The 21,148-nt window shown below is 36.6% G+C and overlaps 1 protein-coding gene across 3 annotated transcripts in view; it reads left to right on the forward strand.

The window, feature by feature from the left end:
• Positions 1–21,148, forward strand: part of LOC131078969 (DNA gyrase subunit B, chloroplastic/mitochondrial) — a 208,969-nt gene that overhangs the window by 33,709 nt on the left and 154,112 nt on the right. For all 3 annotated transcript variants that reach the window (XM_058016827.1, XM_058016828.1, XM_058016829.1), the window contains one exon: positions 12,718–12,819. In XM_058016827.1, coding sequence (XP_057872810.1) covers positions 12,718–12,819 — 102 coding nt within the window. The remainder of the gene's footprint in view (positions 1–12,717; positions 12,820–21,148) is intronic.

The raw sequence follows: 21,148 nt of genomic DNA on the forward strand, positions 1-21,148 counted from the left end.
TGAGAAATAGAAATACTACCACTTGTTTGCTAAATTTCTACACCTAGTTAGTAATGGAGTAGGGCTAAATCAATCATGTCAAAAGTTGTACTTATATAACAATTGATTTGTTTAATCAAATGCACCTCACTACCTATAATGATGATATCATCTACATAAATGACTAGTAGAATGATCTCATTGCCTACACTTTTGACATGCAGATTTGGTTTCGGAGGACTCCTCTTGAATCCTCGTTCAACACATACCTATCAGTTTGATGTACCATTCCTTGGGTGCTTGCTTTAGGCCATATAGAGATTTCTTCAGTCTGCATACTTGATGCTCGTTTCCTACAACTTGGAAACCTTGAGGCTGAGACATGTACACTTCTTCCTCTAAGTTGCCATTGAGGAAGACATTTTTTACGCCCATTGATGGGCTTTCTTGCCAAATTGAGTTGCCAATGCCAAAACTAAATGGATGGTGTTCATCTTTGCTTTAGGAGCAAGAGTCTCCTCATAGTCAGTACCTTCTCTTTGTCAGAACCCTTTTGTGACCAACCGTGCTTTGTACTTGTCAAGTGTACCATTAGCCCTGTACTTGACTTTGTACAACCATTTGCAACCAATTGTTTCTTCCTTGGTGGAAGATCTAAATGAATCCAAGTATTATTTTTCATAAGACTCTTATGTTTGCTTTCCATGGCCTTTTCCCATTCAAGTTTTCTTTCTGCCTCTGCAAATTTGTGGGGTTCATAAACTCCTTGAAGATTGGCCATAAGAGTGATGTTAATTGTGTTCTTGCTCTTGCCTCTTTTCATCATCTTGAAGATCACCAATGGTGCTTTCCCACCACTTTGGTTTCTTTTTAGGAGCTTCTTCAACCAAATCGTTGTTGTCACCATGACTTGGGCTGCTTGTTTCTATGTCATTTGGATGCTGGTCCAAGTTATCATTAAGAAATTCTTTTGGTATTGTTACTTGCCTGGGAGGCTCCGCATGCTTAGAATCCTCCCCCCACCTTTCTGTGGGGCTTCATGATTTAAAACCCTCGAATCCTTAGCCTTAATAAGTTGATCTTCAGTAATGTTGATCTTTATTGAAAGTCAACTGGTCAGTGTCAACATTAATTAGCTTGTCAGTTTTATGATTTTCATTGTTGTCATGGCCCTATATTGACAGTAATTTATATTTGAATATATTTATGTATCCATTATTTGTGAGTTATTGTTCATTCAAATTAAAGATATGAATGAACCCTGTGATCAATATATAAATATATCAGATTCATTAATTAATAAAAGTATATTTTTATATTATTGAAACCTTTAAATATTAATATTTTATATATATATCAATTAATAGAAAATAGCAAGTTATATCTGGTAGTAACCAGCCCTAATCACTGGCTGTAATGAAGCGATTCCCTTTTATATGCTACTCCCCAAAAGGTGCGATCTTATCTCCAGCAGTTAGTTTCAAAGGTCAAAAGGGTTCATCGTTTATGGTTTTGTAATGCCCTACCCCTGTTTGATAAAATTCAATGGTCTGATTTTTTTTTTCTTTCCTCTCACTGAAGTGGTTTGTAGTTTTGTGGTTCACCTGGTGCGTATTAATTTGTTTTCTTGTCATACATACAACCCAAGTTCACATACAAATAACAACAATGTAACTAAGTTTAACAGCAACTTAAACTATTCAAACAGTAACACTGTATTGCATTAATAATGACCTTGTCTTTTAGAAATTACAGTTACTGCCAATTCTAAGAGTATTGCACCTCCAAGGAAAGCTCACACAAATTACAGCAAAGGGAAAAAGAATCTGGTGATAGCGTTGTGGAAGCTCAAATGCCCAGTCATATGGTTGTTTGCCACTGAAGTACGTGCCCAGCAGTCCATGTGAATATCGCCCAGCCACTCAATACATTCACCACGTCCCTTTCAACTGGTATTTGCTTGCTGGACGCTGAAAGAAATTGTTCTTCACTAACTATTCACTTCCAGGTTCCTTCTCCAAGCACCAGTGGCGGCTTCAAGGAAAGTTCAGTCCAAGCACTTCAAAGTAGTGAACAGCCATAGCGGCTAAATTAAACAGCAACTATCTAGACTCCTTGAACATTCAGGAACAAGTTCGAACTTCAATCTGTAGTTGATGTGGTTGCACTACCCTCCCAAGTTCGCTAAATCTGCTTCCTTTCCAGCGCTACCCACATGTAACTGAAATCTGCAATATTCCCTAGCAACCATGAATGCATTAAAAGTTCCTCCGGCCAATATTGCCAATCTTCACTCTTGAAAATTCAGTTCGAATTTGCAGCAATTTTCAGAGAACTGGAATTTATTAGATACCTGTTACTATACTGTGTCTTTTTCCAGCTTAGTCTTCACCAATAATCTGTAACTCCATCGCTCTTCACCACATACAATGCCAATTTTGTTTAAATCTCCCAAACCTGGTCTTTCACAGGCAAGAGAGTTGTCACATTCGAGGGGTTTCATCCCCAAATGCCAAGAAGGTTTCCAGATTTCTCCAGAAACTCAGTATTCCAATTCCTTGAACACAATTTCCAAGATATCCCTAATCTTCATTAAATGCTCTATTTATGACTTCAGCTGGACACATTTCCCAAAACACCATAAATGTGGGATAAATGTAAGTTAGAATAAAATATTATTATCCCCGTATGTCTCCACAAAGAAGGGGTACTTTTAATATTTTCCTTTTTAACATTAGCTTCAGCATATAATAACCTCTTAAGTTAAATAATTAAATTTAACTTTAGAAACTTTTGATTTTTGCCTGAATAATTAATTCCCCCATTTAAAATGCAATCCAGGAGAATAATTAAATGCACCAAAATGAAGTCAACCAAAAATCGCTCCAAAATTTACTCGACACTGTGCCCAAACTGACTTACTATAAATAGTAAGTTCTTGGAAAACCTGTCAAATCACCTCCGATTGGCCTGCAACTGAAATTGCCTAGGACAAATCCATCAACGATCCTGAAAAGTCTTAGTTAGCCCTTGAGACTAAGGCAAAAAGGGCTAACGACAAAGTCGCCGGATAACTGCTAAAAAGGGGACATTACAGGTTTAGACACCTCTCTTCACTCACATGTGGGGAGGGGATATTTATATAACCAATCTGCTACTTGTTGTGACCTATTTCACACATCGCCCCATTGCAAATGGGGACCCCCAGTAGTTTGCTTTTTAGGGTTTTGTTTTAGCTCTGCAATTTCATAAGTCTTCCTTTTTTCAAGAGTTTAGAGTTAAAGTTTGTGAAGTCATCCGATCCAAATAGAGAAATCATGCTCTGATTAGTGCCTAGACATCACCAAAGCACTTAGAAGGCCTGAAGGATGAAGATTGCAATTGCTTTGAGTCAATTTTGACACCTTACTATTTTTTAGGAATTCTTTTTTTTTTTTGCTTTTTTTGATTTTTGGCACTTTGGGACCAATCTGGAAAGCAACTTTTTTTGGCTTGTTTTTTGCTTTTTTGAAAGTAGACCTAGGGTTGGGTTCCTCAGGTCATGGCATCAACATCCATGTCTTCGAAATCAAAAATTTATGTCTCCAAGTGTAAAAAGTAGGGTAAAATCTCTAGGCTAGGGTTTTGTTCTAGATGATCCAGATAAAATTATGGCAGATCAAAACATCAACATGGCAGATCAAACTCAAGCATAGCAATGGAAGAAAGGTTGGAAGGTGGCACATGAACCTATCAGCTATGAAGTCCGCCCAAGAGCAAATAGCTTGAAGACTTAGCAAGTTCGCCCACATTAAAGATAGATATGTCTAGCTAACCTCTAAGTCCGCCCTAGACATGCATGGCTAGATAGCCTTCAAGTCCGCCATCCTCCAGAGGTTGATTGTCTCGCACAAGGTTAACTCCGCCAAGCAAGGTGAAAGGATTGTCCAAAGGAGCATGAAGTGCGACCTGCCTAACAAAAGGATATGTCCAAGCAAGTGCAAACATGTCCAAGACCTAGCAAAGTCCGTCCAACACTTGGAAAAGGATGGCATGAAGAGGTATGAAGTCTGCTAGGCATATGGAAAGAATGGCCAGACAACAAGTCCGCCTTGGCACAATACTTACAAAGTCTGCCCAAGGGAACATGTCTAAACTATCTCCAAGTCCGCCTCTGCACGAATAGCAACGTCCAAGACATGAGGAAGTCCGCCCAAGGCAAAGATGAACATGGCAAGCACAACTCAAAGTCCGCCTTGCCTAGGAGAAGGTAAAGTCTGCCCAAGGGAAAGTGTGGAATTGGCTTATCAACCTCAAAGTCCGCCCTCCTATGCTAGACACGTCCAATCAACTTCAAAGCCCGCCATGCCAAAGAAAAGATGGCAAAGATAATGTCAAGTCTGCTTTGACCTAACAAAGACAAAGTCCGCCTAGGAAGATACGAGAAAAGCATGAAAAAAATTATGTCTAAACACGAAGACAAGTTCGCCATGCCACCAATGGCAAATGGCTTGGAAAAATAAATTTGTTTGGCCTAGATTACGTTGACATGTAAAAGTGTCTTGGCACATGAATAAGTTCTACATGGATAAAAGTTTGGCCAAGTTGGAAAATAAATTTAACACTTCGAGTATTTTTACAACACTTAGGAAAATTTTCAAAAATTCAATATTCCAACACCTAGAAAAGTTTTGGATTTTGAGGGAAGAATCAAGAAGCTTCTATGCCAACTCGCTCAAAGGAGAAGATTAAGTTTCCATTTTGGGAGAAATAAAACAAGTCCAGGTTCGATGAATATCAATAAAACATAAAATTAAAAAAAAAACAAAAACGAAAAACTTGAAGTTTCTAAAAATCGAACTTCTCAACTCTATATCGATTCGACTTGTCACTTTCAAATTTATTATTAGGTTTGAAAATTGGAGTTCGATTATGAAGAGGTTTTCTTTCCCTCTTTCGAGGTTATGAAAGATTAATTTTTGAAGAAGTGAAATTTCTAAGTATTGGAAGAAGAAATAAAGTGCTTTTTCTGAGTTAAAGACAATTTTCAGAATTGAAGGCAAATTTTCGCTAAAATCAGTCAAAAGTAAATTCCAAAAGTTCAAAAATTCATAGTTTTGGCTGATTTCTTCTGTCTCATTCAATTCACCAAATACTTAGCCAAATTCTTCCATTTTCAGTCTGATTTTTCACAGGCTGAAAGTGAAATTGTCAAGTAAAAGATCCAAAATCAGAGTTAAAATCTTCAATTTTCTTGAAAATAATGTTAAATTTTCATTTGTTTCGTAGGTAAATGACCACGAAGGGAGTACCTTTGAGGAAAGCTCAGATGAAGTTTGCCAGTAAAGGGTTGCAGCCGGAATCAAAAATCAATTCCAAATGGAAAAATGTCACAGACACCAACCTCAGGCACGTAGACTTCAAAGATTTCAAAAGAAGAATGTATGGACAAGATGGACTCCTGCCAACGCCTATTGCCCGTCGGATGATGAGAAATGGCATTGTCCAAGCGGCTTGATTTCCACCAGCTATGGAATGTGTAGAACTTATGGTTGAATGTGCCATACAATATAATGCCCAAGAGAGAAAAATTGTTGCGCCAGATGGAATTGGCTCATCTTGGAGAATTAGCCATTCAGGAAGCATTTGGGATTCCGAGCTACAACAAGACTTCCTATAAAACTTAGGAAACCATAAGACTCTATGAAGATCAGCCTGAACTCTATGCAACCAATGTCAATAAGTCAGGGCTAGAGAAGCCAAGACTTGGTCTCAAGAAGGTGCCAAAGAAATTATTCAACACTGACTTCAAAGAAGACTATGGCGATCTCATCTTGTTGTCGAACAAAGTAATGGGCAGCCCTCAAGGTGCGCCATTTGAAACATGGATGTACTACATTGATGAGATCACCTCAGGTGTTAAAATGTTCAATTGGTCCCGAATCATCAGTGATAATCTTGACGAACAACTAGAGAATTTGGAAAGGATGAAGTCCTTTTACATAAGCTCCTACATAGTCTACCTACTGACAAGAAACTGGAGATACATTGAATTGATTTGCAGAGGTGTGGTAGGTGTTAACGCATGATAGCTTCGGTAAGATAAATGATTGAATGAGAGATAAAATGAAGTCTCTCATTCAATCATTTATCATATCGAAAACTATGATAAAACCTTCAAGCAATTAATTCCTCTTTGATAGCCATTCTACATTTGCATATAAACAACCTATTGATAATCATACTATGTATTTTAGTTATGTTCATCGATCTAATAAATCTTGTATTTAGATGTATATCGATCAACATAAATAATGATAAATAAATGATTAATGAAAACACCGATTAATATATCGGGTTGCATATAATATCGGGTGGCAATATAACAAAGGTCACCGATAGTTATCGGGTGTTAGTCTACACTGATAGTTATTGGTTGTTAAGGCTAACACACCGATAACTATCGGCTGTTAACATTAAGCAAACACCGATAGACATCGGTTGTAATACTACTCCCACACCGATTGGCATTAACATGCATTTGTTTAGTATAAACAAAGAGGCATGATCAAGTAATGTTTTGATCGGTCATGACCGATGATCAGTCATGACCGATCAAGGCATTGCTTGACCGTGCCCCATTTGTTATATACTTATATTGAGTGGCATTCGTGAGATAGGACATAGAAAATATTAAATGCTCCTCTCACTTGCCACAAACAAGAAGATAGTTAGATATATACATTAAGGCAATAATAAATACAACAAAATTAGTTAATAGAATATAACTTGCATATTGAATGTAAATTGAACATCATTTACAGTAGGCAATGGTGAAAATGAGTTTAAGTCCTATGACTGTTATCCACAACTACAGCTGAGCAAGAATGCCCACTTCAGGCGGGTAAATGATGTGTTCTTGATATATATCACTAGAACATTGCAAGGAGGAACCTATCAGGGAGTCACTCCAGAAGCCAAAATATTAATAAGCAAGTATGGATCTTGATTATCAAATTTCTGAGATTCACATACATAAGAGTCCAGGGGTTTACCGGATGTCCTTATTGGCTTCCAATTTATCCCACCAATAGAATGTTCTTGCTTGAAGTCCTTAGGCAGCTAGAAACCTATCAGAATTTCGTAAGAGCAAAGCAGAAGGCGGCTATTTCCTTTCCATTTTTCATTGGGAATATGCTAGAGTCTTGTCCAACAGCATAAGCAACAGAGAGTGCCAGGTTGGAGATGCAGTGGTATCCATTCACATTCTACCGATCCCGGGCTGATTTTGATCCTCATAACCACATTGGATCAGTGAATGGAGAAAAGTACAGACACATGATTGATTTAGAAGATTTTTGGGCAAATGTTGTAGATGAGTTTGAATTCAGGAAAAGGCTATGGTCTAGATTGCCAGTAAGCTTGATCAAAACAATTGAGCTCTTTCGCGTGCCTGATCAATCGAAAGATGATGGAAAATACACTCAACCGTGCTTTGATGAAAATTGGCCTCTTTCTCTTGTGAAGTGGTTAGAACCAAAATTCGCTGATGTAACCACCTTGATGTAGCCAGTTGTCAAATATTCGCAATGGTGGGTTGACCAACAGGTCCAAGGGCTGAAGCGAAGAGGTGTGACTCTCACGTACAACTTGATGGGCACCATGGAATCATTGTCTTCCAATAAAGAAAGTGTCAGGCCAGTTGAAAGCTTCAATTCAAGAAAAAGGAAGGAAGCAATTGATGACCCTTCAAGGTCAAAAGCGAAGGAAGTCATGAATGAGGAACTTGCTCAAAAGAAGCAAAGGTCAGAGCCACTCCATTCTGCTACATCTAGGAATTTGGATAGCCTAATGATTATTGAGGATCAACCACTTGATGAAATAAAAATTCCTTCTCCAATTCGTGAGGGAAATGTGATGACAATCTAGTAGGAGGATGAAGAACCTCCATCTCCTATAGGCACACAGATATTGGAATCAGATAATGAAATGGATATTTTGGGCAGTGAATTCCAGGAGGAAATGATTTCCGCTCTGCGAGGAACTCAGGATATTCCATGTGAAGAAAGTAGTCAGGAAGAGGACGAACTGAACAATCTACGATTCCTGATTGGTGAAAAGAAAGGTTGAAAGTAAAAGTACCAATGGAAGTCTAGGAAGAGGAAGATGACACGACCGATTTCTTGGCCAGGCTAGGGAAGGTTGCTGCAAAGAAGTCTGCCAGGAAGTTTTCCACAATCCAGAGAGATGAGATAGGCTGCAGTACAGTTCAGATTGCTGTACTGGAAGTGGACAAGTCAAAAGAAGATATAACTCATCAGGAGTATGAAATTACCACTTTTGACTTGGGACAATTACAAAGGGTGAAGAGGTGGACGAAGTAGACAATTCAGTTGCTTCCACGAAGGCAAGACTGGACAAAGAGGTAGGAAAGAAGAGAGTATACAAAAAGGAAATTGAGTGCCCGAAATAATACATTCAGAACTTGACCAAACCACTTAACCAAGGCAATCCAACAACTCCTCCACTTTTGAAATCCTCGCAGGAAGCAGTTGAAAATTTTGAAGAAGAAAAAGTGACGACAAGAGAGACTAAAGAATGGATGGCAAGCAAAAGAGAAGAAGCAGCCACATTCGTGGACAGATTGATGTTGACATATGGGCAAACTTCCTTTTTGCTCTCCAGAATTGCGAGCATGGCACAAGCATGGGTTGACCTTTAAGATGTTCAAGTCAAAATTATCCCATGCCTCAGGGTGTTGAAAGGCATGCCTAAATAGGAATTGATTGATGGAAACATAATTGCAGCAAGGACTGCATATGATTTCAATGCATGGCATTGGGCAGTGGTTGCAGGGAGCGAAGTCTTGGAGAGGGGGAAGGTTGATAGTACTAAGGCTGAAGAGTAGATTAAAGAAATACAAAGCATAATTCTCTTTGTAACTACTGATTTACTTGAAAAGGAAACTATCCAAGAAAGTGATATGCGGCTGGAAAATGTCAAACTCAGCACTCAGGAGATTTTCTTCACCATCACAGGACCAGTCCTAAAGCAAAATTTAACCAAGGCATCAGAATTCTTGTCCATCCGATGTGCCTTCCAAAAACAGGAGCTGGAATGGGAGATTGCTTTTGCTGCTTGTACATACGACTTGGACGGATGGAAATACATGATCAATATGTTGCCACATGTCACCATGGAAGAGTTCATCTCGTTTGTGTTCAGATTCATTGAACACACCGCTGCTCGAGAGGATAAGGATGTCTTCTTAGGAGATGGATCTTCGCGCCACTTATCTTCCATGCGCTTGTTATTGATGTTATTTTGTGAAACCTTAATTAGGGTTGTGTTGTCTTAATCTCAGCCGTTGATCTTAAATCAATCTCGACCTTTCATTCATTTTACATAACTCTATATAAACTCTCATTCTCTCTTTTCATTTTGTTGTGGAGAGATTAATGAAATTGGTGCTTAGAGCTACTTGGATAATTCGTTGAAGTTAATATATTTGTAGCCTATTCCTTAATCACTAACTATAGCCCCTTAAGAGGAGAGGTTGGTGTTGTGTAGGGAGAGGCATAGTAAATCCTCACTAGGTAGGTAAGTTCCAAGATGGGTAAGGACATGTATGGTATGCCTTGAGGGAGAGTCCTGAGATGGGTATGAACATGCATTCCCAATGCCTTGAGGGAGCTTGCTTGTAGATGGTTTCCAAGTGCTCTATGACAAGTAATTCCCCATCCTCCTTTGGGTTGATTTTAGGAGAGAAGTAAGGAATCGGGGCTTAAGTAGGTTAACTGTCAAATGTATCATGGACCTTTCATTGTTTCTTAATTTAATCTGATATAAATAGTGATCTATGTTGATCATTGGAAATTGACAACCTCCCAAAAATGGGACGTTACAATTGTACCCAATAAGCATTAACCTCTAACATGTGGGGTCTAATTTGGTTCTGTTTGCATCTGGAATCCAAACATACACAATAGAATTGAAGACCTTGAGATAACTCACTTTGGGTTTCCTCCTAGACCTTGCTTCCTCTAGGGTCTTCTCCTTGATTTTTTGTGTTGGAGACTTATTGAGAAGATAAATTGCATTGTCCTCAGCCCAAAACTTCTTGGGAACACTCCTGTTCTGCAACATACATTGGACCATCTTTGTAATAGTATGATTTATTCTCTCCACTACTAGATTTTGTTGTGGAGTCCTGTCTAAGGTGCTATGCATTGTCATTTAATACCATGTTTAGCACCAAGTCATTGAACTTGCTTGAACAAAATTCACATCCATTATTAGATCTAAGAGTTATGATGTCACATCCCAGCTCTTTTTCTACTTATGATTTGAAGTTTTATAATTTCTTAAACACATCTTGTCGACCTCAAGAAAAAACCCACATTTTCCTATTGAAATCATCAATAAACAAAAGAAAATACTTGGCATGAGTAACCGATGACGTATTTATTGGTCCACAAATGTTTGCATGAACCAATTGTAGGACTCTCGAGGGTATCCAACCTTGTCTGTTTGAAAAAGGAGTTTTGTGTTGCTTCCTTACTTGGCAAACTCCACAAACACCCTATATTTGTTGCTGGATGTTAGGTAATCCCTTTGCCAAATTCTCTTGAGCTAACTGAGGGAGGTTGTATAAATTAGGTGCCATACCACTTATGCCATAGTGTATTGATATTAGATCCACTCTTGGCTGCCAATGCTCGCTCTTGAACCTGCCCAGTATCAACAAGCTAATACAAATCATGATCTTCAATACCAGCAACAATGGTTTCACTTGTTTGAACCTCTGGAAGGATTTGATTGGTAACTAAGGATTTGATCAGCATGTCGGCTTCTCAATCACGTTCGTCAAACAAGGAGTGAAAGTCTTCTTAAATAAGATTACAAAATGCTTTATCCAAATAGAATGTGAGTGACAACTAACATAATCAGACTTACAACTAATAAAGTGAAAGAATAAAGAATATTTCTACAAGTCAATGGGAAAGGCTAAATTGATCATTATTTAGTAAATATTACAATAATATTTAATAAATATAATCTGTTGGGCTCATTGAAAGGCATCTAATGGATTATGGACGTAGAAGATGATTCTACTTAGAGAGCAGCAATGAAGAATGGTGATTAAGCAAATAATCTTGACTAAGAGAAGCTGGTAGAGCATTGTAGAAATGTTGGAGAAAGCCCACAATGACACTTGAGCACTGTAGAAGTGCAATATAATGTTTACAATGCATTTGAAGGCTCAAATTGAGCAACTAGCTTGTAAAAATTTCAAGGTGATGGTGGAGATTAGAGGTGTGTAGCTCTATTCTTTTAGAGTATTACTTAAGTGGTTTTCTCCTATTGATAAGCCTGTGTATCTCTCTATCCTTTGCAACTATAGGTTCAATATGATTGGGCATACATTTACAAAACTCTCTGCCATTGTGTTGGACATGCAATTGTTTGGGTACCTGGAAAGGAATAATATCAGAGCTAGAGGTAGGCTAGCTTCAGGAGGGCTAACAGATCATTAACCTTGATTTTACACTCTGGGCTATTGAGGAGGCTTGTCACAGGTCTTCTAAAGTCTTTTAATGTTTTGTTGACTTCAGAACTATGTTACCAAAAATGAGAAACAGAAACTGCAACGACAATGCCAATGTGATGAGAAATGGAATATTTAGAGCTTGTGTATAAGAAATGGATTTTTTGTACATATACATTTTCACAACTTTCTAAACATAAATAGGTTGTGTATAAGATGGGGTCATAAAAAGTAATTGTATTTAAAAGAACTTTCTAAACTAATTTAGAAGAAACAAAAATTATAGAACATATTTCTATGTTTTGATTGGTAGCAAGTGAACAAAATTTAAAAAATAAAGCAAAAATTGATGCACTTGATTTGGTATCAACTGGTGTAAACCTGCTCCCAAGGTACCACTATCTTCAGTTTCTTGCCTGGCGAAGGTATCACACACCCACATGGTGTTTTTATTGATCCAATACCCAATTAACTCCTTTGTTCAAAGCAATACTTTATCTTCTCTGTTTTTGTTTTGCCTGCTTCCCAGGAAATAGTGATTCAAAAACTTGCAAACATGAAAAGAAAATTTACAGAGCTTAAGCATGTTTTCAAAATATGTTTTTTAAACGAATGGTGAGTGATGTTCTGCCATCCTCTGATTGTTTGGGGTATCTGTATGCCCCCCAACCAACCTCATGTTCACCCACAGAGGGTAATGTCCTCAAAGGTGCTCCCTGCATTTCAAGACCATGTCAGGGATCACCCCCTTTGTAGGTGGCACCGGAAGGGACAGTAATGGATTGTTTAGGTCCTGTCCCGCTGTCTTCGTGATGTCCATGCCCACTGTTACACATATTTTACCAGAGATGTGTCTCTGGGGAAGTTTGTGGTTTCACCATGCTATTTGTTTCTGCTGAGCAGATCTTCATATATAAATTTAGATGTTCTTCTGTCTAATTTGGATTTAAGGACACAATAATCTAAGCCAATATGTTTCCTTTATTTGTTTACTTGATATCTCTCTAAAGCATTTATCTGTTTTCTGTCTTTCATGTTTTTCTGCAGGAACATAATGCACTTTTTAGGAATATATGTTTTTTCTGTTCAGGATTTTGTTCCACGATAATATGCAACTATTAACTAACTAACCAATCAACCAACTAACTAACTAAATATATATGCTTTGCATTCAAATAATTTAACTTACTTCTTGGTTGTACAATATAAAGGTGTTACATGCTGGTGGGAAGTTTGGTGGTGAGAGCAGCGGTTATAGTGTATCTGGAGGGTTGCATGGCGTTGGTGTTTCTGTCGTGAATGCTTTGTCAGAGGTGCTTGTTTCTCGTTCCTCTTCTTGTGAACAGTTGGATGTATATAATGGATGCATGTAAAGGTATTTGTTTGGAAGTGAGCTAATTTTTTTAAAGATATAGAACCAGAAGAATTGGGGCATGGAAAAATGTAATTGAATGTGAGTAACATGAAATTCAAATATGTCCCTTACTTACATCCAAGAAAGCCTTAAAGTACACAATCATTGATTCATACTTAAAATATAATGTAAGATCACTATGGAATATCAGTCATGTATTTGCATTAATTATAGCTCATATAGGTAGTTGTTTCTATTCTAAATAGTAACAAAAAAATATCATATATGAATTTTATCAGATTTTGCTTATAGTTTTATAACATGGAGATGTAAAATATGTGTCTTTGTTTTCTAAACGACATTTTATCTTCACCAGAATGTGCTTCTCAATTCTTTGAGAAATTGGTAGACAGTTTGCAGATTAATGCTGAATTCATGTGACTTTGTCTGATTCTTAGTAATTCCGGTCAAAGTGAGCTACAATTTAAATTGTTCAAAGGCTGTGAATTTGTTGTGCTTCTAACAAGAATTGTAACTATTTTAGGCAGCATTCATAAATCCTTTATGAGAGCACAACCTAGCTTTGCCAGATCAAAATGAGGCATTATGATGGCCAGGAACCCCCAGAGGGAGGCCAAACAACTACACTGAGTGTATCAAATGCCATTAATTATAAATGTAGATGGCCATCAAACTACCTGATTGGACAATCTCCAAGGACGTCTGAGTTGCCCATGTTTCATTAGAAGATTTGAGAATTGCAGTTAAAAAAATAACTACACATACATCATCTTTTCTATTTTTAAGAGTTCAATAGGTGAAATCTAGAACATAATGGATTGATATAAAAGTCTGTAGTTATTATTTTAAAGTAATAAAATAAACGCATTTTTAGGTCTAGTTAGGTTTCTAATTGGCGTACTGTTTAGTTATGAACAGGTAGGTTGACGATTCAGTCTTTTTTGACAACCATTTGAATTTAATTGGAAATTGTTTGGTTTCATAAATATAAGCTGAATGTTGAGGTAAGGGTGATGAGGTGACAGGTTTTTATACTAAGCATCAGATTGTATACCACATTGTGCAATAAAGCTATTGTTCTCTTATATTCTTCAGTTTTACATTCATGGTATGCCATTCTATTCTTGCATGTAGTGTCAATATGCAGCATTTTGTTATAAACACTTTTGGTTCCATTGCTTTCACAAAGTCTGACAAGGTTGAAGTCAAGTGGAAGAAGAAGCTGGTTGGTTAACAATAACCTATGATGACACATTAAAAAGATGCAAGCATATGAATGAACCAATGGACAGCCAGTTCAAGAGCTAATTACGATCAAGAAACAAAGATATGTCAAACTTAACTTGAGATTTCCTGTATTTGTGGTATCTTTGAATACCAGAACATGTCAAAGAAGAATATAAGAGAATCAAGTGCTTGTAGATTATATTTAGGGTAACTTGGCTGTTACTGAAGAAACTTATTGATTGTTGGATAATTTGCCCAAATTTGTCATGAGGCACTTCATTTTCTTGCAAGGACGTTTTGCCAATGTGATTGCAAAGCACAACAACAAAATACTTTAAAATCATACAAGATAGTTGTCATTGGAAAACAATGGAAATATTGGAATACCATTTCCAATTAGCAAGGAATTAATACTGCTGAACCTAAATAAAGATAGTAGAAGAAGACACCATGCTGGTTATAACTCCCACATAGTTAGTGGATGTTATCCCTTTGCCATTTTTTAGGTGAAGCAAAATAGATAGAGGATTGGCTAATTTGTTTGTAGGTCCTAGTCAATTTAAAAATTGAAGAATAGAACCTTCTTTTGCAGAATAAAAATTTATGTATATGTATCTGTAATCTTCTCCTCATTTCCATTTCCTTTGTCCTTAATTTTTGTTTGCTAATTATTATTAACTATGATTTCTTTTGGTGCTCATTTATCCAATTATTTTTTTCTAATTCATCTAACGAATACATGTCATTATGCAATGACAAACCATTTGATAGCTTAACCATCTAAGTGTAAATAAAACCATGTTTTTCATATGAAATTTTGACCATAAATGTTTTTAAATGGAGCCACCATTGCAATACTTTAACACATCTATCAAACTTAAGAATCTCCATGAATAGTAGGGTTTTATTTTTTTTCAAGAAACCTTATTTTCTACCATAGGTTTTAAAAGAAAACACAAAATGTGATTTTCTACCCAAATTGTAAGATGTGATTTTTTTTACTTCCAAAACTCATGTTTTAAAAATTTCTAAACAATAAAAATCACAAAGCAACATCAAATTGCCATATCTCCTTTGATATGGATCTAAACCTTTAATGTGACCACTATTTGGAAAGCTCTCGAAGTCTTTCTTTCGATGAATCTAGAATCACATTTTTTTGAAAACTTGTGTGAGACACATGACCCTTTGCAAAAAGTATGACTCTAATGGGAAAAAAATTTAACAACAATAAAAATTCTCCCAATTTTTCCTTGGAAGGAGCTCTAATACCTATTGTTATGCACCTCAATAGAAAATAATAGAAATGCTGTAATAATTGAATAAATTTCACAACTTAATAAGATAAATACTCAAATGTATTAAGAAAAAAGATCAAACTCTTGAGGTAGGGAAACACCATACAATACTCCTTATTGGAGGGAAAGCCAATCCAAACCATATCTTAATATGCGATTCAAACACATACAATATTCTTCACATCCTTGTATGAGTCTCTTGCTCTTATCATACACCACTCAACTACCTACTACTACCACCTACCCATACATGAAATACTTTATTCTAGCATAACTTACAAAGCATTTGCCCCCCCAATACATTATTTTTTACCACCTAACACACTATACTATTATACCCAAGTTACATTACATGTAATGCCCTCTTCTCACTAGTTCGCAGACATTCGTGGAGTTTGGCCTATTATTTGACCCTCGTAGGCCAAGGAGTTGATGAGAGGGTCGTTTGGGCACTTGCTTGTGGCTTCACATGTTATTTTTATATGATTTTTGTTGACATAATGTATTCTCATGTACGGTGTCACGTATGAAGTTAATTGCACTTTATATTATAATGATGTTTTAATATTATCTTAAGTGCAATTAAATATTATTCTAAGGTGCAATTAAATATTATGTAATTAAAAGAGAATCTTCTAGAAGGGAACTGATCCATTGGAGAAAAAGAATAAATAGGGGAGGTTGGTTCATAGTTGGGCATCAATTACTTGACATCTTCTTGTGTTAATGAGCTTTGTGGAGCCTAAGCTTGCTGCAGGTTGTCTATTGATCTTTGGGAACGGAAACTCCCATAGATTGGCATAACTGAGGTGGTGAAAGACCCATTGAAGGGTTGCAGATTGGAAAGGATAACTCAGTCCTTTCATTCGAGCTTAATTGGTGGCCAAGGGCCAAATTGTGCTAGGGTTTGATTTGGAGAAGCATTGGAGATAATTTTGGTGTTAGGAGTCTTCGTCAATTCTACTATCTAAAGGCTGATCACATCTACCATTTTCTGAGTCTCATGTCAGTGATTTTCAGACTTCACAGTAGCTGGAGAAGTGCCACGATTTTGCTCATATAGCCCATTTGATGCATCGATTTCACTCCCAAATTGGAGTTCTCTCTTCGGAAGGAGGTATCGATGGTTTTCGGTGGTGAAAGGAGGTCTTGGCAGCTGTTGATAATTTATTAGAGTCTGAAACATAGCAGGACAGGGGCGGCTAAGGAAGGAGCACGATTTTGGCTTAGGAGGGTCTCATTTCATTTGTTATTGCTTGCTTCTTCATTTTCAGCTTGGGCGATCTTCTTACCAGGTTTTTTCAAGTATTTGATAGTTCATTGATCATATGTCGTCAATAGGGGAATTGCTGTTGTAGATGTTATTTAATATCAAACCTATCATTGTAGTTGATTTATGAATGTAAGCCAAGAATCAAGGCATCTACATGTTCTATTGTATTTGGTGATTGAATATAATAAAGGAGGAATAAGTTGCAGGCCATTATTTGATGATATGTCCATATTCATGATGTTAGTAGTTCACATGCCAAGTGTTTGTGAAAATGCCTCTTGGCTGTAGGTGTACATTCTTCATTCAGAAATCATATATATGCATTGGAAAAGTCAAAAGTAGTCATTTATGCATTGAGTTCATAGCTTAGATATTATAGAAGTCTTTGCAAGCATTGCATGTGCCTTGGTGTCAATAACACACATTTATATCAGACTGATCACTCAGTCCAACAAGCTAGAAGATTATATGTGAATTGTTTGACAATATTCCTCAAGCCTTAAACAGAAAGTTTAACATTAGATCAGGCAAGGGATATTACATTACACTCAATTTATGCTCCATGGTGCCTATTCCAATCTATAATATTAAAGAGTGGTGAGATGTCAACTTTTTTTAGCCATTTGATCTTATATGCATTGGCTGAGCTCTTCTTTAACATCTTGGACTGTTCCAATCTCCTTTAGGCTCAATTTGTGAATCCAAAGGGCATTACCAATGATTTATATAGTCTCTCCTTGGTCTAGAAGGTTGTTTTCCATTCATTTACCTTGTTGATCTTGATTTGAAGATATCCGATTTTTAGATCAATGTTGTTGAAGTATCTTACTCCACTTTATCCTTCACGTTACCCATTCTTAGCTATGGAAATCTATACTTCATTAATATCTTACTGATGGCTCAAGAGTAATTGCAGATAGCCATTGATCATCCTTCTTTGGTGCAAGTACAAGAAGTATTGCTCATTTGCAACAATTTTTCAACTTGACGGTTCATCTCCTCATTGTTCTTAGGTGTTAGCATATAAGAAATGTTGTGGACTTGTTCTTTCTGTTGAGGCCATATGATTGTTAATACTTCACTATGCTGGTGTTTATATAGGGAAAATAACGAGATGAGAGAAGGGGCTTGATCATCTTAATAGTAGATAGCAACTGTATAATATTGAGGAGTGTCTAATAATACACAATAGTTACAAATGCTATGAAGTTGGCAATTTCAAATCAGTAAAAGTAAAAAGATAAGTGTAACTGCTTACATTATTATTGTTATTTTATTGATATAATGCTAATTATCCTATTATCTTCTCTTAAATACTACAGTGAAAACAACACCAAGCTTGTCGCAAAATTTGAGGAAATGAACAAGGCCGAATGGTTTAGTCATTTAATTAGTAGGCCGCTTGTGAGAAGCATAGATATCTTCACACTCTAATAGTTATCGAATTTAGTGATGATAAGTCTTAATGTAATTGGTGCAACTGGGATTTATAGGATTCTTCGTCAACTTCAATATGCCTTGTTTATTGTAGAAATGTAGGTTGGAGAATGTTGAGGAAGTTGAAAATTTGTCAAAGCTCTATGTAGCCAAAACTCCTTCAGAATCAACAATTACAACTTCCCTGCACTCAACTTTAATGGAAGGTAGACCTATTATTTGCTGAAGCTTACTTTGCCAAGAAACTACCTTTGATCTTAATTAGAAAATGTACGCTGTGGTAGATCAATGAGTATCAACTAATCTCACCCAAGCAGAGTTTGTATATATCTACTCAAACAAAATTTTGTTTTTCTCTAAAGGACAATGTCAAATTCAAGGATAATTTGACATTTTGCAAAATTCGCTTTGCAACTATCCAATGAGAAATATTTAGTTTTGACAAAAAACGAGATAAATAGCTAACAAGAAAGTAGAGATTCAATCTAGTGGTTGTAAGATAGATCAAGCTGTTTGCCAATTGTTTGTAAAGTGATTCATCGATTGGGGATGAATCATCAAAAATTGGTAAATTTAGGCCAACCTTCATAGCTATAGAAGATGAATTAGAATCTATGATTGAAAAATATTCAGCATAAAGGAATCTTCTACTTATTAAAATTCAACAACCACAATTAAGTAATCACATAAGATCTAATAACTAGGAAACACAAGATTTACACGGAAACCCTTTGGGAGAAAACCACAAAGAAGGATTGCTTGGGTCTATTGTCAAAATCCAGCCCCAAAATTAAAATTCTTTCATAAAATTTGTAGGTACCAACCCGTTGGAGACACCAATCACCACTACTAAGCACCAACTTAGCAACGGATAATGAGGACATCATGGAGTTCCAAATTCTTGAGACACAAATGAACACACATGACACAATAAATGTTCCGCTTGTAGTGGAAAAGAACAAGTAGCTTGCAATTTTTCAAGCTCCAAATTAGCAAGATGAAGCTTGCCCTACAATGAATTGTTATAATTGGAAAACTAAGTTTCAAGAACAATTTGATAATGAACAAGAGCAAGCAGATGATACCGAGAGGCAAGAACGATTTTGGTTGTTGATGGCAACTCCTATCCATAGCAGCAACAAATAGATTTATCTTCAGGCATAACTCAAGAAAAAACAAAAAACTGAAAATGTATAAAAATATTCAGGTTGGGCATAAATGAAATCAAACCAACTTCTAGAAAGAAGGCTAGAAATTGAGTAATACAGGTAAAGTCAAGGATTTGTCCCTATTCTTCACTCAATCCACTCAATGAAGGTAATGACAATGAACATTAGTGGGTTGAAAGGTTGTCCCTGTAAGATCATGGAAATAAAATAATGATTCAAACTTAGCATCCTTTGATGGTGTTTATTCAAGAAACAAAAGCCTTACTTGAGCTTATGACTATTTTAGTGGAGAGGATTTGGTGAAATGCCCAATCCTTATCTCTTAGCTCTTAAGGAGCATTTGAACAAGTTATGTGTTTATGGGATTCCAAAAATGATCACAAAGCTAAGTTCTTGTGGTGCCAAAAATGATCACAATGCTAAGTTCTTGTGGTGCCAAAATGATCACAATGCTAAGTTCTTGTGGTGCCGAATGTGTTTTGCTTTTGCATGGCTACTCTCGCAGGGATGCACGACAATGTTTGCTTATACATGTTTATGCTTGTAATGATACGGAAGAAAAGAAGTTGCAATGACAACATATAGAATCTATGATCTGCTCGTTTCTTAATATTCTTGTCCTCGGTGGAGATTTCAATAACCTCCTTAATTTACGGGAACAACAAGGAGGCTCTTCACACTTGGATTCTAGCTCGTCTAATATGGTTATTCAAATACTATCAATACACTTAGTGGATGTTGCAACTAGTAATGGGTTAATGACATGGTCCAATTAAAGACAAGGCCCAAAATGCATTTTTTAGTGTGAAGACTTGTCCCTTTTGTTTGAAGGTTGGTGGTTAAAGGAGTACATATTGAAGGCTCAAATTATAAACCACATTGGATTTGATCTAAGTTACCGCGCTTGCACCCTGGATAGTCGGGTCTCGGTTTGGTTCGAACCTGGTCTTGTTTGCTTGTGGGTTTGGCTAGGGTGTGCCTTAAGTTGCGCCGGTTCGTCTTGGGCGAAATTGGGGCGAAATCCAGCAAAGCCAGGGTGAACTCGGATGCCTAGGCGACCTTTTTTTGAATTTTTTTTGCAAAATTTAATGATTTTTTGATGTCCGCTTTCCCCTTAAACCCTAAAAGTGAGTTTTAAAACAGATAGGGAGTTTATTTGTTGTCATTTCTTTTGCAAGCAATTCTTTTTTTATTGCAGGTTTGAGCAAAGTTTTGCTTGTAACACAAATGAGGAGTGGAAGATCTATTGTTGAAGCTTAATCAAGTGTTGCAGGCTCATTCCTACTGATTTGCAAGCTTCCATTGGCTGAAAGGAGTAAGTTTTTTTCTAGTTTTTTCATCCATTTTTGTCTCACAAACATGAAACAAATTATTTGTTTAGTTTACCTTTATTTTTCCATTCTTTTGTTTTTGTTTTGTACGTGTGCATAAAATTTCTTTCCATAGGAACTAGAATGGCAACTACCTCTTCCTCCACAAATGAGCTACAAAAATACAAAACAGATCCAAATTCTCCTCTATGGAAATACGTTGATATTATAAAACTGCTTCTAGAAGGTGGGGATTCCTTTTCAAATGTAGGTGATAGGCCATTTGTGTGACAATGTTCTAGTTCATATTTTTTAGGTGATAGGCCATTTGTTTGGAATACTAGGAAGAGGCATCAAAAAATGCCCTAGAAGAAATGGTGTGCCTATACCACAAGAGATAGCGTTTAAATATATTAGGGAGCAAGATGAAGTAGATGAGAAAAAAGCACGTAGGTTAAATCAACCCATTTAAAAAAAATCAAAGGGAATGCAACCCTCATCTAATCCCAATCTTGTGGTAGAAGACCACCCATTTTTTACCACAACTGAGTTT

This window comes from Cryptomeria japonica, chromosome 8, assembly GCF_030272615.1.
Source record: "Cryptomeria japonica chromosome 8, Sugi_1.0, whole genome shotgun sequence".
Taxonomy (NCBI): domain Eukaryota; kingdom Viridiplantae; phylum Streptophyta; class Pinopsida; order Cupressales; family Cupressaceae; genus Cryptomeria; species Cryptomeria japonica.